At 34.3% G+C, this 18415-nt stretch overlaps 1 protein-coding gene across 2 annotated transcripts in view; it reads right to left on the bottom strand.

Moving 5' to 3' along the window:
• MED13L (mediator complex subunit 13L) overlaps positions 1–18415 on the bottom strand; it is a 271111-nt gene that overhangs the window by 130224 nt on the left and 122472 nt on the right. For both annotated transcript variants that reach the window (XM_004379045.1, XM_023733778.1), the window contains exon 3: positions 3377–3461. In XM_004379045.1, coding sequence (XP_004379102.1) covers positions 3377–3461 — 85 coding nt within the window. The remainder of the gene's footprint in view (positions 1–3376; positions 3462–18415) is intronic.

Genomic DNA, 18415 nt, shown 5'->3' with positions numbered 1-18415 from the left:
TAGCTTTCATGCCAGAAACTCAAAACCATCCACAATGGAAAAACAAGTCGATCTTATCTGAATAGAAATGGAAAGACATAAAAGAAAACTGCTGGGAATACCATGACAAAGTGTATCTCAAAAACTACAGGTCATAATCAGATAAATAAGTTATAGCAAATGGTCTAAGCTATGGGAAGAACAAAATGGCAACCGTGTATTGGGCAATCCAGTTTCTGTTGACAACAAATAAAGGGAACGAGGAACAACCGTTGAAAATTCTTCCCTGCCTTCTCTCATGAGCAGGGTAACTGGCATTCATAGAAAACAGTTACTTCAAGTTTGATAAAAAGAAAAAGAATTATTACCATTTTTTAAAAGAATCTCAACTCATCCATACTAATTATAGGAAAGGAGTTAAAAAGTTTAATTACTTTCTAAAAGAAATGCTGTTTAATTTGATGCAAAGCAAACTCTTAGAGGAGTATTCGAATAGCAATTCTGGGACTATTTTAATGACGTTATTTTATTTATTTACTGAGTAATTAATTTAAATGAAATTAATAAAATGTAAAGGAATACAGATCAAAGTACGCAAAAGAAAAGAAAATTACAGGGCAAAGGAATAACAATTATTGAACATTAACAATGTGCCAGGCATTAATGGGTACACATTACATAAAACATCTAACAAAAACTCACAGGGCATAGCATCCTATACTTAGTTTGTAGAATAACAAAGGCTTGGTGAGGTCAGGTTAACTGATCAAGTGACAGACTCTGAATCAAGCTAAGATGTAACCCAAAGTTCTCTGGAGCTATCCAAAGCTACACTGCATATGCCACTTCAATAGCCTCTGTAGTTTTCTTTATACAATTAACTTCCTTATAAAACAATACTTGACTTGGGCTAAGTTTTTATCACAAATCCTAAATTATTAAGTCCAGAATAAATTATTACTTGTATTTCTCCTCCCAGTTCTGCTGCTCTTCTAATTTCCTCTCACAAGAGGAACAAAAGAAACTAGCCGCCATTTAAAATATAAAAGACTGAAAAGAAGACAATTCAACCACAAATTCATTAATATTTTTCTGGACCAGAATAAATCACGATATCAAAAAGCAACACAGTGAGTTACAATTTTTAAAAAATAGGTACTTCATTCCACGTACATCAAAATTTTTATAGGAAAAAATATCCTTAAAGGTCTATTAATTACTGTACAGATATACGAACTTTATTCTGGCATATGGTTACGGAAACAGTAAAATTGTCCACATTTTTTGAAGGGAGTTTTGGTGTATTTGTGTTTTGTTTTGAAGTGGGAGACAGAACTACCAAATATTTAGTGTACTTAACTCATAAAACAAAAACCAAAGCTTCTATAGTATGTTTAACAGACTACCTTAGTAACAGATGGTCTTCTAGATCTAGCCACAGGGGTAGAAACTGAAGTTCAGAATGAGAAAGTTCTTTCTGAGTGATTTAAATCATGACCATTTATCAACTGTAGCTTAAGAATCCTAAGCAGTGTTACTGTAGTAATATACCCGATTGCCTTAAAGTACTATATATGGATTCGGAAAGAGATGTTCCAGAAGTTTTTAACTAACCTGTTCTTTCTCATCTATCTTCCCCTTTAAAACGCCATTCAGAGCCTGGAACATACTGTTGCACCAGAAAGTAAGGAGATGCACAAACAACGTTGTGGATATTTCAAAAGGACACAGGAGCCACCACAAAGGTGATTCCCCTAGCCAAATCTTGAAGAATTTAAGTATCAAAAGAAATGATACTCATGGATTATAATGCATTCAATAAAATAGGAAGCCATGAGTCCAAACAGAAGTATATCAATAAATATGATAAACAAATGGGGGGAAATGGAAAGCTTTTCCCTACAATAGAATGCCAACTAATAAAAATAGAAGGAATGGTGGCATCAGAAAATTAACATTGTAGCCATAATAGTCATAATTGATTTAAGCAAGGATCACACAAATGGAGGCTAAAACAAGTGAGTGAGAATTTGATGAATAACAGGATAACTCCACAGTCTCAATGTACCTGTGGTAAAGGAGAAGGTCAGTGAAAAAGAGGAAGGCCTTCAAGGAGATGGATTGGCACGCTGGCTGCAACAATGGGCTCAAACATAATTATTGTGAGGATGGTGCAGAACCGGGCAGTGTTTCGTTCTGTTGTACACAGGGTCACTTTGAGTCGGAACCAACTCAATGTCACCTAACAACAGCAACAACAATGTATCTGCCGACAAATTACTTACTACAAAGTGAGAATTGACAAAGATCATAGTTACTAAATTACTCATTAATTTTATGGAGAAACCTAGCACAACACCACCTCAACCAAGTTATCAATGTTAATTAACTTATGAATAATGACATTGACATCACGGGCCTCCTGCTATGACACACTGAGGAGGACACAACATCTCTTCTATGGTATTCCTACTAGAAAGCATAACCTGAATCTAACCATGAGGGATCTACCTCAGATCGTGGGACATTATACAAAACATATGGCCTGAACTCATCAAAATGCCAAGGTCAAGAAAGAAAAAGAAACACTGAAAAACCAGTAGAGATTTGAAGACATGAAAACTAAATATGATGTATGATTATGAATTAGATTTTGGGGGGCATTAAGCTACAAAGGATGTAATTAGTACAACTGGCAACATCTGAATTGAACTGTGGATTAGACAATGGCCTTTTATCAATAATAAATTTCTTAATTTTCATAATTATACTGTGGCTATATAAGAGGATGGAGCCTTGGTGGCACGGTGGTTAAGGGTTCAGCTGCTAAGCAAAAGGTCAGCAATCTGAATCCACCAGCCGCTCCCTGGAAACCCTACGGGGCAGTTCTACTCTGTCCTATAGGGTCGCTATGAGTCAAAATCAACTCAACAGCAATGGGTTTGGTTTTTTGGTTATATAAGAGGATATAAGAGTACACAATAGGAAATATACACTGAAAAAGGGGTACAAAAGAGCATCAACTCTTTTGAGTCTGCAAATTATTCTCAAAAGGTTCAAGTAATCAGTGTTTTTTAAAAGCACACATAAGCACACAAGAACACACATACCGAGAGAGAGACAGAGACAAAGAGCGAGAGAGAAGACACAAGTGATAAAGCAAACTGGGAAAAGAAAAACTGGTGAAGCTAGGTAAAAGGATATGTGGGAGTTCTTTGTACTATTTCTGAAACTTTTTTCCAAATTGAAATTTTATCAATACAAAAAGAAACAGGAGTTTTTAGTTTCATTTTTATAATAACAATAAATCACTGTACATGAGAATTACAGGAAACTCTAAGTATCTAGCAACATACTTGGTGTCTCAAAACCACTGGCATGCTGTACGTTCTCTTACCTTTCTAACAGATTGTGGATTGCTTTGAAGAGCAGCGTCCTGCATTCATAGGAAAGGCCATTTTCCCAGAGTCCTTCCTCCACAACTGAAACAAACAAACAAACCATAAAGAACCAGTAAGCAGGACATCCATATAAAAATTTTAAGAACTTTTAAAACATTTTTCTAGTAAATGGTAAAGGAAATCGGCAAATGGCATGTAATTTTAATTTGCCTACTTAATCCAAGTAATTTAGAAATAGAAAATAGGTCACGTGCAGCTCCCCTACAAGGAAAATAGTCTAGTAAGATTTTATCAGTTTTATTGCACATTATTATTGTTGTTGTTTAATGATAAAAACTTCATTTAAAAAGTGAGAGTAAAAAAAAAAATTCTAAAGCAAAGCTAATGGGTTAACTTAAGTAACTTAAATAATCTCACACTGAAATGAAGAAAAGACATTAAATACTCGCCTAAAGTCATAAAATACCATGTACAGAAGATGATGTGTTTTGATTTTAAAAGATGAGGCAAGGTGCATTCCCCTCACATAAAGGTCTTTCCAACCTGCTCCTTCAAAGTTTAAAATCATTCAGATTCTCAAATTACTGTGTCTACTGAGTAGTATCAAGTAGACTAAGTTTGTTAAAATTCTATTTCAAGATAACAAGAATGTTACAAGTTAATAGCAAAGTTATATGTACTTTCATAGAGAAAATCAAGAGGAAAAATTTTCCAAAAATGTCAGAGTTATAACAATTGCTTTAAATTTTTTGACGGCCATATCTAAGTATGCTTTTTACGTTTTTAAGGACATGATTTTAGGGAGAATGTCAGGAAATTAAATCTTGACATAACATCAAATTCAGTTCCTGAACTCACGATTTCATGAATGTTTGACATTTTGGAAAATAAACGTATTTGCCTTAGAAAAATGTTATAATATTGGGTCACAAGTTAACTCAAACGCCAAGAGAGTCCAACAGACTAGCAATGCCCCATGCAGTCCTACAATTCTTTTTCTTTTCATACATATAAAAATAGATATAAACACCCTAAAGAAGGTAGCTAATTCCCTTTTAAATTATATTAGTTTAATTCAAGAGAGCCAAAAATTGGAAGGATGAAGACAACATTTGCAGGAGAAAATTCCTTTTCCCTTTTCCTTGTTATCTTAACAGCAGTACTCACCTGGGAAAATGCTGACAGCAAATTAAAACACATGTTAAACCCACAAAGCATTTTTTTTAAATGCTTTTACTGCATTAATAGTCACTGTAAACTGTATCTCCATATTCCCCATTCAGAAAGAATTTTAAAGTGTATTTACCTTCATGGCTTTTGTATCTACAAGGTTTTTTGTTTTGTTTTGTTTTTTTAAATAAAACTGGATAAGTATTTCTTTTCTTGATATGTCAGAAAATTTTTTATTTTCTGCATATGTAACCTACTGCTGATTTACCAAATTTTCCCCAAAGTAAACTCTGTCACAAATATTTCATTATTTAGAGCTATAGAAACAAAAATAAACTACAACACACTAATATTCCTGCTACCAAGATTATCTTTACTCAAGAAAAAACATCCAAAATCTTTCCATAAATCCTCTGAAGGTGTCATGAATCTCTATTCGCACATATTTATCTCTTGGGTAGAGCTTTTCCTGAGTGAGAAAGAGGTTTAACATTTCAGTTAAATGAATACCCCATAATAATTTGATTTTCTTCCCTAATGTGTTCCACTGACTTAAGACACCATCGATTTTAAGATGCACCATTATGAAAATGAGAACAGGGTGTGAATCAAAAGGATTTCTACGCTAAACCTATGTACAGTGAACATGGTTTTTTGTTTTTGTTTTTTTAAATCCAAAGGATATGGTGCGTGTTTGGTTAACTTTCATTAATAAATTATTAGAAGCAAAAAACAGTTTCAGCAACAAGAGAATGCAGATCAAGTAGTCCTCCCCAACGTCCCAATACAATATTGGTTAAATTACATACTTCATATTAAACACTGTAAATAATACCAATGTAAAAGAATAAAAACATTTTAGGGAACTATTTTTATTTTTTAAATGATGAGAATTATTTTGAAGAAATGCCTTTATGAGTATTACTTTTTAATATGGTAATTTTCATATCTCCCTTAATATTAGATAAATATATAGTATTATATAAATTAAGTGTAGGTGCCAATTTAATAGAAAATAGGGAAGAAAAGAATAACATGAAGTAAAACAGAAATCACTCTACATTAAGCTTCTCATGTTTAAGGAACATATACTAAAGCTTTAAAAACAATAGTACATTACGAAGTATCCTGTAAGTTAGCAGGCAAAATCTAAAATATAAGTCATTGAAAGTAAATATAAAAGGGTACAGTGTTTGGACTTCATATGTACATTTAAATTTCATAAGTCTTACATATTGTACATATTACATATTGTCAATAATTTACCATAAGTCAGCACCTGTGTAAAGGATTAACCACTCTTACAAAAATTATATTAATTTCGGCTATAAATCTAAGGAGGATGAATTAATTTGTAACTCTTTTAATTTGCTGTCTATAGTTTAAAAAAAAAAAAAGATTACTGCCTAGGAAACCTTATGGGGCAGTTATACTTTGTTCTGTAGGGTCGCTGTGAATCGGAATTGACTGGACAGCACAAAACAACAACAGCAAATAAAAGGAGCCCTGGTGGCACAACGGTTAAGCACTCAGCTGCTAACTGAAATGCTGGTAGTTCGAACCCACCTAGGGTCTCGGTGAGAGAAAGACCTGGCATCTGCTTCCGTAAAGATTACAGTCAAGAAAACTCTTCGGGGCAGTTCTGCTGTGTCACATGGGGCTGCTATGAGTTGGAATTGACTAATACAACAACATAGTAAATATATATACCAGTTTGTGTCTCTGACCACTATTCAATCAAAAAGAACAAATCAGACCACCCTTTATTTCTTATCTATCTCATGTTCAGAACTTCCAGAAGTCATAAAATACATTATATAAAATACATTAAAACAGTGTATGTTTCGATGAATCTCTAAAATCTCAAAATATGTGAAGTCTATACTCTTATTTTTGGCATCTAATAATAGACATTTGGTCAACATTCACTGACCAACAGTTTCTCACTGTATTATGCCTCAGGCTCCAGGCTAGGGGTGAGGAATGAAAAAGATTAATGCTTTCAAAAGGTTAACACAGACATGAAAACCACCGTGAGGCAAAAGCTACATTGAATACTTGGCAGAATAGCTACCAAACGTAACAAAAAAATCTTAAAAGTGATGACAATAAAATAACTTATAGTCAAGGTTGGTATTCTAGCCAGAAAACAATCTTTCTTGTTTTCCAAGGCTTTATTCTATGTGCCAAGCTTTGAGTCAAGCACTATGTGTGAATGAGGAGGCAAGGCAATTTCTCACCACACACTATGAGGCAGAATAAACGACATCCAGCATTCACTTTAGTTACCCAGCATATGACTTCTTCCCATTTTGGGGGAATTGCCTCTTGAATGAATTCTGGTTGAGGGACAAAGATGGAAACCCCTAACAGGAGCTAAATAAAACGACTGATCCCCTCTTTCCCATCCTCTCCAGCAGCACAAGGACAAGGATGTATATATATATATACCCTAGACTCTACCACATTCTCCTGCACCACACCTCTGAATCAAGATCTAGTGACACAAGAAAGAATGGATCAAGAGATCTTTCTGTCTGCACTAGCAATTGCAGAGGCTTCGAGATCAAGCTCCTGGTGCCACAGTACCAGGGTAAAGCACTGTGGCATCTAGTGCTTGGTGGTGACAGCGGTAGTTTTCTCATCAAACCAATTCTGCAGCACTAACCCTAAAAGCACCAACTAATAATTCTGTGAACACTCAATATTCTTTTAATCAACTCCTTTTCTTAGTTTGCAACTAAGAACTGATACAGATACTTTATTATAATCTCTATTTTATAAACGAGAAAACTAAGGCTTAAAAATGTTAAGAAATGTACCCACGGTCACATAATTCGTAAGTCCAAGAATGTGACGTCAGATTCTTAGATAGTCACACTCATCAGTCTATCAGGGCCAAATGAGTTTATATCTGCTTTTATAAATAGTAAATATATGAATTACTCCATTAACTGAACTCCTCAGGGGGAAGCAGTTTTACTTTCATACCTGTAGTGACCTGCCTGAAGTACAGGACACTTCAGATACTTAATAAATATGTGTTTAGTTGACCTGACATTTTGTGCACAAACCTTTCAAATTTCATTGGAATTAGCTTCCCATCTAAAATCTCCTTATATCCAGTTAATAGGGTTAGTAGCAAAGATAGGATTCAAACTCAAGATTTTTGACTCTAAAGCCCATGTTTTACCCACTATATCACACTTCTCCACACTAACCTCCCCACCCCCCACCACCACCACTTATTGTTAGCACTGGCTAGAAAGACTACATTCAACACTGAAGTTAAATATTCCTTTGTATCTAAATTTCCACTGAAGGTGAATGCTTTCTAAACGTTTTTAAAGGTTAAGCAAAACTGAAATTGTTTTTGCAACCTATTTGTACAACTCCATGGTAAAGTCGTATACAGCCACATTTTAACTTCTTAAACTCATTTATCTGACATTCCCCCACCTCCACACACATATAAGGTAAAATTTAAACCAACACTTCATTTTCTTGATATTGAGATTCTTCTGTATCTTTTTTTTTTGCAGCTAGAAGAGTAGCTAGTCTAATTTAAGTTTCCATAAAGGAGTTGAGATGGTGTTCACCACTTCTTTACCTCCCTTTCAATGAAGACTAAGAAGAAAAGCAAGTGCCAAGAGGTTTATAAGACGGCCTGCAGGTGCTGGGCGCAATCTTTATGAAACCTACATTCTCCCCAGGGTATACACTGTCTCTGTCTTTAAAAATATAAAGGAAGAAAAGAAAGCCTTTCTAATTCTTTTGATCTGTTCTTTGGAATTTCAACTTAAATGCTTATTAATTCCTTGGGAATACAAAGTACCAAGAAACTATCTCTATATACTCTACTTATACATCTACTTATATATAATGGAAGAATTTGTCTAAAACTCTGCAGAGCTCAGAAAAGAAAGCACCAAAAGACCTAAAATGCGTCTATAGGAAAAAGGTGTCAAGAGTCAACCAAAACAAAGAATTCCTTAATTAAAACATTCTCCTGCTATTATTTTGTCTATTATAGCCAGATTAGGGATGAAAACTAAAACTAAGTACTCCCGCAGCTGCCTGTTTACAGAGAAAAACTATTCTGGCACTAAAGTTATCTCACTTAAATTGGAAAAGCTATAATCTGAATTTGTTTAAGTTGTTATTCAACCTTTTTTAATATAGTAATCCTCATATAATCAAATATTTAAACTGCAAAATTGCTACATATGTTTTTTAAGAACAGAGACAATGTTTTAAAAAGGGAAATTTAAATAGCCGTAATTATTGCTTCGTGCCCAAATAATTTTTCAAAATCCTCACACACTGTAAAATAACTTCTTTCAACTTGCGAAATGTGGCTCCTTGCAGAATTAATAAGCTTCTTTGAAAGAAAAACCATATAAAAGGTTCAAGAAAAAAAGTCAATATGGCAAAATATCAAAGCAGCATATACTTCAATGATTTTGTGTTTCCCAGCAGAGATCTTGGAAAGATATCCCTTCCAATTCGACAAATGAAACTGACATACTTTACTTGAAGGGGAAAAAATGGGGGAGGGAGAATGGAATAGGGAAGGGTGGAGCATAAAGATTGTGAAACGTTGAAGAAATTCAAGCTCAAGCTTTTAGAATTCAGGTCACTCTGCCTTACACAGTTTAAAAGTAGAATTACTTTCAAAGAATACACACTTCCTCTGAGCTATGATACATATTTCCTTTTAATATATCATATTGCAGCAACAGCTGAAATGAACGTCTAGACATCAAAAACACTTCTTACTCCCACCTACTGCTTTTTTACCTCAGGCATCAAAACTAATGAAACCTATTATCCAGAGTTCAGTAACCACACTGGCCATTGCAAACACTGGAGGGGGAGGAGCACTTTCAGGGATGGCACTCCTTATTCAGCCATTAAAATTACTGAAAATCAAATTCTGCTCCAAACTCCAGGAATACAAATAGATTAAAGCAAGGCATATGAAACAAGATTATTATATCCCAGTTAGATTTCAGTGACAAACTGCTAAAGATGGCGCAGCTCTGAATCCAGGGTTTATAATCTGCCCACTGCCTTTGTTTTGAACCTCTACCTGTAACATATAAAACACGTTGTAGCTTTTGAAAAAAACTTTTAAATTATTAAATCTACTTCCTAAGGACTGCACCAAGCAGACATTATAATAAGAAATCACTAATCAATTTAATTTTACGGATTACATCAAATGAAATAATACTTTAAAGACAAATACATACAACCATTTTGAAGTATCTGTTTTCTTAAAAATTGACTTACAAAAAAAACTGAGTAACAAAGTAGCATAATGCCACTAATTCTGAAATACTGCATTATACCCGTCAATTACACACCACCACTGACGGATGACAGTTATGCTGCCATCGATCGCCTTGTAAAATCTATATTTGAAGTCACTAGTAACTAAACAGACTTACTACTTATATCAAATTCAACCCACTTAGAGCTCTAATTTCCTTGAACTACTCGTGGGTGTAGAATATTTGGTATCACTTAAACAAATCTAAGTTGAAAATGGATTTTAACTTTCCCAACGTCAATTCATCAACCAAATAAGAATTAGGGATAGAAGATACATATCAAAACGTTCCGTTTGTTTTGACCTGTTTGCAAGTTTAAATGATCATGAATATTGGTAACATTCAGCAGACATAGAAGCACAGTTGTGCTTCAAAATTTAACACTATGTCTTCCTAAGGAATCTCTAACAGCATGGGGTTCTTGGCCAGTTGCAGGATAACCGGAATTTTAATGACAGTTTCTACACAGCACTGTAGCAGTTCAGACATGACCCAAGTTAGCATTTCAATGGATCACAGGACTCCATGTAAAGCCAGTAATACTTTAAATTGAAAGAGACCATAAAACTAAATTTCTAGATAAAGTGCACAAGACCTTCAAAAGACAATTGCTACAGAAAGTAGTCAGGCTGCAGTGTTACTTTAATAGCTGAACAGCAAAAAAGAAATCTTGCACAATAGCTGTTACTGACTTCTGAGAACTAAACTTGCCCCCATTTGCTACTCCTTCAGAAGATTTCAAAATGATTATTACTTTTCACCCTTTAAAACTATTATTAATATGCTCTTAACTTTGTTATATAATATGATAAGTAAAGCACTAGAAAGACAATCATCAAAATTAGGTTATCTTTGGTTGCTGAAAAGATTATTTTTTCTTCTTTACCTTTTTGTTTATTTTCTAGATTTTCTTCAATGAACATGCATATGTCAGATGTGAAATAAATATTTAAAAAAAATAAGGCTATTATTATTTATTAAACGGCTACATGCAGAAAAAAAAAGCTACATGCTCAGGAATTTACAAGAAAGATCAATACTCTTAGGATAGGAATCACCACAAAACAAAATATTGAACAGTAAACATTAAAAATATTTCCTTCCATTCTACAGACACAACCTGATGTGAAACACACACACAACACTCATTCACTCGCTCCAGCTTGCTACTAAAATTCTGACAGGGCAAGTCCCCAAATTGTCTTTTATACTAAAGCTCAAACAGTTGTCTGTCACTGCTATTACAGTGAGTAATCCTTGCAGCTGTAACTGTTTGAGATGCAGCTGTCTCGTTGGCATTCTCTCCCCACCCCCACTCATCCAGCATTTCTGTTCTTGCTACAATAATCTTAAAGAGCATTTTACAGGAGGCTTAGCCCTGGCTGAGGGCACTCTACGGCGTGACCGAGAGAACATGGAAACACGATTCATTAGACACGCCTGGAGTGATAACAATGATGCTGCTTCTTGCTGCCTTTCATTTCATACATCAGGCTGAGACTAATGCATTCTCATTACACAACAAGCACATTTACAGACAGGAAAAAACTGTAATCACCTTTGATTAAGAGACAGCATATTTTTCCTATATGAGCCGCCAGCCATACTGACACAGTAATTTTTTTTTAACTGACAGGTTAAAATAGTAAATGCAGCAAAAATAACATCTGTCAAAAAAAAAAAATAAAGAAAGAAAGAGAAAGAAGATGACTACTATGAAGACTTTGTACACAAAGGTTTCTCTAGACCAGGCTCGGTGCCATCTCAAGACCTGATGAGCACCTCGGCTTATATTTAAGCTAGGTCATCCGTGCCAGACAGACCCTTATTAAGCAACCTCCTTCCTAATACAGGCCATTCTTTTTTGGCAAAAAGTACAGATTTTTTTGTCATTTTAACTATTATTAGCCTACCTTCGGTGCACTTCTTTTACCATCAGCTTCAAAACTCAACAGTAGTATTGATCCCCTTTCTCTTTTTCCACTATCTACTTTTACTATAAAATAATTTGTTCCCTTCTCTTTTTTCATTACCTACTTTTACTGCAAAATAATTTGTTTTCCTTTACATAAAATGCCACTCCAAAACAGAAAACATGATTCCTATTTTAAGTAACACAGTTAAAAATGTAATTTTGATTTAAAAATAGGAATGTAGAATAATTATTTTCTATCGGTCTATCATTGGACCCAACTCCCATCAATCACTGCAGCTGGTGAAGGCCTGAACTGTAAATATAAAAGGCCTAATTTAACTAGAAAATAAGTCACAAACCACGTTATACTGACAACATGCAAAGTCAATTTTCTTATGGGACTTAAAAAAGTGAACCACCTCTCCACACACCCACACAACTGTGGTCCATTGCTGGGTTATAGTTTCCCAGGAATTTGACAGTTGGCAAGAAAAAAAAATTAACCAAAAATTGAAAGACTGTAGTTAACATAAAATATTGGGAAGTATTTTTTCTAGGTTAGCAGATAGATTCTGTATAATTAAACAAACCAGAAAATTTCCTAGTCTCTTTTTTTTAAGCTTTCTATTATAAACTGATATATTTTACCACTAAGAATGTGCTACAAAACTAGCAAAACAATTTCCATGTGAAAATTTGTTAAAACAATAAACAAAAAAATAAACGAATAGACAACATTAAGTATGATTCACAAAACTTTGAAACCTAAAATATCTTTTGTTAAAAAGTGATACAGAATAAGTAAGTTTTTATAAAATAGCAAAATGCTTGAGCAATTTTTAGCTGTTGGATTTTAGGGTTCTCTGACCTGTGCTACCCCACCAGGCTCCGAAACCAAAACTCGTTGCTGTCGAGTCGCTTCCGACTCATAGCAACTGTACAGGACAGAGTAGAACTGCCCCACAGGGTTTCCAACGAATGCCTAGTGCGTTCAAACTGCCGACCTTTCGGTGAGCAGCCGTAGCTCTTTACTACACTACCGTTAGACACTAGAAAATCTGCAGCTTGAACGTGTCTTTAAGTAAAACACTGAACTCTAACATTAAACACGCTGTGTCCTGAAGAGAAGTCTAACCTGTACCACACTACATTTGAGTTACACAAGTGTAAAATTTTCATCATCTGGAATAAACAACAAGTCTTTGTTACAGATAATATCTATATATTTTCTACTCTCTAAGTGCTCGAGTCGCCTCTCTATTTTGGTCTTTGTAAGATCTTGACTCTCCCAAAACTAACCAAATTAATTCCGCAGGTTTTCCTTGCTCATCTTCTGTTTTGGAAAAAAAAAAAATAATCGTCAATATCAAACACATCACCTCAAAAAAACTGTATCAAGAAATCAGTTTTAATGAAAAATGAATTCTTAGTAATCGAAACATTTTACGTTAATAAATGTCTACTTGGTTTCCATATGTATTCCCAATATATCAACCTGGCTCTTAGCAGGATCACAAATTATTCTTCTTCACTTAAAAAACCCTATTCTTCCCTTTTAAAAGTCAGAATGTATTCATTTTACCCTCAAGTCTTCAAAATTAATTTATGCTTTTTAATGCAAAAACAACCAATTGGAAAACAATGAAAGTTTCTTAAAACTTTAAGTTGAAACACGTCCAGGAAAAAAGTTGCCTTTATCCCAAACTTTTAACAAGCTAAGCAGTTTCCAACTCATAAGCAAAAAATTATAGATTTATTTATAGAATGACCTAAATATTGTAACACTGCCAAACATTTGTACTCCGTGTAGGTGTTTCAACAGTAAAAGATTCCTTTGCATTAACACGATTCAATTATAAAAACTGCAAGGCCTTTGGGAACACAACAGTGTGAATGAATTCCATCAGATTTTCTTTCTAAACTTGGAATTCTGATGGGAGGGTCAGATGACCCAGTAATTCTGGATAGGACATAACGTGGGGTAGGGCAGGAATGACACCTGGGGCCCTGGCTTTCTCTCTGTGATCCACAGAGTACCAGTGTCCTGTGCAATGCCCCAGAAGGTCTCTGGACCCTTCCATCTCCACACCACAACTGGCACAGCTGCAGTCTTACCCAGCTATAGTTTTATCCATTATAAATTATGGAGTTCTACAGAAATTTCATTTGAAAAGATAAACAAAAAAAAGTAAAAAAGAGTTCAGTTGGTGGAGGGATAGAATTTACAAACCACTGGAAGAGGCAAAGGAGTAAAAAAGCACCAGCAAGCCAAAAAACCTGGGCTCTGATGCCCCTGGGCAATGCTAACACTTCCCTGGCTCTGCTGCCGCTTTTGTGGTTAACATAACTTTCTCCAGATTTTTCCTAGCTCTCAAACTGCATGATCCTAATGAGGTACACGAGAATGTGGGAAAGTCTTCAAAGACAGATTGTGAGGATTTCAAATGTTTACAGAGGTCAAGCCCTAGCCAATCTGTTCCTTCTGATCAAGGAAAACCCAGAACCCAAACCAACACTAAAGTTAAGCATTACAGGTTAAATGAACTTTTGACAGGCTAGGCCTTCGAATCTATCCACCATTTAGAATGTTTTTTTTATGGGGGAAAAAATGCATTTTCCAAACAATTAACCTATAAATTTCCTTTTGGAACATATAGTATCAATAGTTACTTTGTCAACTGGTGTTTGCCTGTACTGATTCTCCTCTCCACAATTTAAAAACCAGCCATTATAAAGTATAACAATTAAAAGTCAAAGCTACCTAACTACCCAACAAAACAGAACAGTCAAATAAATTCTGATAAATCTACGTAACTGTTTAAAACAGAGCATGCAAACTCTGCTATACAAAATGCAGCAAAATAAAAATCACAATGAAATACCATCTCCAGATTGTCAAAAATTAAAAAGTAACAAGATCAAGTACTAGAGAAGTTATAATGGAACAGGACCCTCCCCCACTACCCACCCCCCAATACACTGTTAGTGGAAGTACAAGTTAGTATACCACTACAGAAAAATATTTGGCAGTATCTAGTAAAGCTGGAACTCAGCAATTCTACTTCCAAACATGTACCTATAGAAATATGTACTTACGTGCACATGGATATAGATAAATAAATTGTGCTATGTTCCAATGATCGAATACTACAGCAGTCCATAAAACTATGAAAACACTTTAAATTTTCTTTACAGATTAAAGATGTCCTTGAGACATTATGTACATTCATCTATGTGCCTAGAATTTATGGACATCTTATATAGAATAATGAAAATGAAATAATTATAGATAAATGCGTTAACGGGGACAAATTTTAAAAACACAATGAAGAACATATACATGAAAATGCACACTATATGATCCCATCTATATAAAATTCAAAAATAGGCAAACACAAACTACATTGTTCAGGGATGGATGCAAAATTAAATAATATAATCAAAAAGAAAAGCAAAAAATATCATAAAAGCCAGGATAGTATTTACCACTTAAGAGGAAGTGAGAGAGTTTTGATAGTGAAAGAGTACTCAGGAAATTTCTGGGGTATCTGTAATATTCTTCGGGGGCTACACACGTTTCTGTACAATAATTCACTTATTCTGTATACAATTTCATTATAACTCACAATTTAAAAAAATTTTAACTATGCTTCAAAAGCAAAACGTGGGATAATATGAGGTTAAAAGTTCAACTGCATATGTACTATGATCACAGCTTTTAAAATGTATATTAAAATACATGTAATGGAATAAATAAAGATTAAAATAATTGTTATAATACTAAGATTATAAATTTTTAACCCAAACAAGTATGTAGTCCTTAAGACAACAATAAATACCCTAACTAAAGTATGCATACATTCAAAGGCAATATTACCCACTGAGAATTACTTAACAATACAGATGTTTATTGGATAATAAAGAAATAGCCTAAAGAAGAAATGTAGTAAACATGAAACAGATGTTGTTTGGACAGAAGATATTCTAACACTCTGTAAAGTACAGATATTGTTGTTAAGTTTCTTTTACAATCCAACTTCATCAAGAAGCTGGCAGGAAAATCCTTTTAACTGATCACTCTGCTTTCACTCAAGGTCCAGTAAGTCCATTCTCCAAAGTGAGCCAAAGTGATCTTTTCAAAACTTAAAACTACTCCAATGGATTCCCACTGCATTAATAATCTATCTAGATAAGCTCCTTACCACTGCCTACTAGGTCCCACTTGACCTCACCTCTATCTACCTCTTCCATCTCCTGCTGGCTTACCATGTTTCAATAGCGTTAGCCTTCTGTTTCTCCAACAAAATAAGCTCAAGGCCTTACTTTTCCTTGTGTCTGGCAGGCTCATTCTCAGGTCTCAATTCAAATTCATCTCCTCAAAGAGGCTTTCCCTAATAACTTTATCTAAAAGTAGCCCTTTCCCAGTTGCTCCCTCTGTCATTAATTGCTTCATAGCACATCACCATGTGAAACTACTCATTTACTTATTTATTATCAGTCTTCTCATCCATAAAGAAGAAATGTAAGCTCCATATGAACAAGGGCAATGTCAATACTTATGGGCTTACTATATGTTGTACAGAACCTTCCACAAAGAAAAACACACTGTGACCCCTAAGACCCAAAAACACTCAAAGTGGAACAAAAGGCAATCTCCCACCAAGTGATAATTTAATATTACACCATTTTTCAGACAAGGGAATTATACATGACATGGCTGTAACATTAATTTCAGTATGGCGTAATTTGATTCTAAGAATTTTGATACTATCCTAAATAGCAAAACACACACTTCTATAAAAGATCTCATCCCTGCCCCCCCATACTATAAGTTGTACACATCTGCAAAGTTGTGATTTTTTATTATTTCCATGGAAACCAATTAGGGTCATAACTAAATCATGAAAACATTTCTACAGAAACAGTATAAATGAAAATAAGATCTTACTTGAACCTGTGATAATTAGCAAGATTAGAATGATGAATAAAAAAGATTCAAGTTAAAAATAAAGATAAATAAATTAATATACTCTACAATAATGACAATAAAATATCACAATTTAAAGCAGTTACTATCATAAAGTGGGCCTTCCAGGACTTTTGTGTGTTAAATCAGACAACTTTAAATTATAAAACTTCTATCCCCATAAACAACTTTTAGAAATACAATCAACTCTTCATCTTCTCTCCGTGGCATAATTAATTCCAGGCATCAACTCTATACAGTATTATTACTGGTGAGGACTCTTCATGACTATAAATTCAAAATGTCCTAAATTTTGTAATGACTATCAGTCATGTTCACTGTATTTAGAATAACAAAATAAAGTTACATAATTATGAAGTGACATTAAAATATTAAATTCATATTATATATCAACATAACTGCATGTAAATAACAGGATATAGTACAGGTGTGACTTCTACCATTTTATTGGTAACAGTGAGCCAGAAGTCCCTATGTATTTATGATAAGCCACATCTACAAAGCATCAGAGGTATCTTTTAGTTCTCCCTTGGAGAGTGAAGGAGGCGCGCGCGTGCACATACACACAAATTGTAGAAAAATGTCACAGAATCATTTTTGTGAAAGTTTTAGCAATTTTATAAGATTTTCTTTCTGGAAAATCAGCTTCAATATAATTATTCTCAAATATCTCTGGCCAAATTTTTGTGATTCTCTCCCCAGAATTTTTAACTTAATTTATTGTTTTTAATCAAGTATAACTTAGACATACGAGAATCAACAGTAAACTCAATTTAGAAGATAATATTTAAAAGATGTATTCGATCTATTTAAGGGTAACCATGTATACTCTGAGCTAGATTACACAGAGTTGCTTAAAAGTGAGGGTGAACAGAGAAAAAACCGAAACGCAATGGCTCTTTTAAATTGACTAGACAACTATTCACTATTCATATTCACTTTGTATGCTTCGGTCTGGAAAAAAAGGCCTTTTCTAACTTTCAATTAGTCATACACTGTCCTGTTTAATTTTTTTCTCTAACCATTTTGCCCTTCTGAAGGTGAACTTAAATTAAGTCAAAGACATATAATAAACAGACAGTAATCTGGAACTGGATTTTTGCCTACCCAAACCAGACATTATGACTTGCCAAGGGAGAAACTGTATAAATAAGACTATTCACAAGATAGGAAGCATCAGCACATACCCATTTACCTCCAGGGTAGTCACCAAAACTTCAAAGCACCATTAAGCACAGCATCAACGCTTTTGTCTGAAAGATCTTACGGGCTCTGTAAATGACCTTGGTATCATAAACATCTATGATTTTCCAGGAAACAAACAGGTTTCCGAAACTCACAAGAAACTGCCTAAACATCTCTTTTTAACTATGGAAATAATCATAGCATCCTTCTTTGAAGGTGATCATACTTGAATAAATTTAAGAAAAAAATTCCTGGCCACACTGGAATAACATAGAAATGTTTTATACTTGGCTTTACTTTAGTTCAGGTTCAGAACAACTATTTTTAAAAGAAAACTCTCCAGATTGTGCAGTTTCAATTTTCCACTGCTCATTTTCAACAGCAATCTGACCAAGAATTTCCCTGGGGGGAGGGGGCGTGTTAATGTCCTGAAACCTCATTC

Source organism: Trichechus manatus, unplaced genomic scaffold (assembly GCF_000243295.1).
Source record: "Trichechus manatus latirostris isolate Lorelei unplaced genomic scaffold, TriManLat1.0 scaffold00061, whole genome shotgun sequence".
Taxonomy (NCBI): domain Eukaryota; kingdom Metazoa; phylum Chordata; class Mammalia; order Sirenia; family Trichechidae; genus Trichechus; species Trichechus manatus.
Note: the sequence above shows the minus strand (reverse complement) of the source record. Positions and strands in the feature narration are given on the sequence as shown.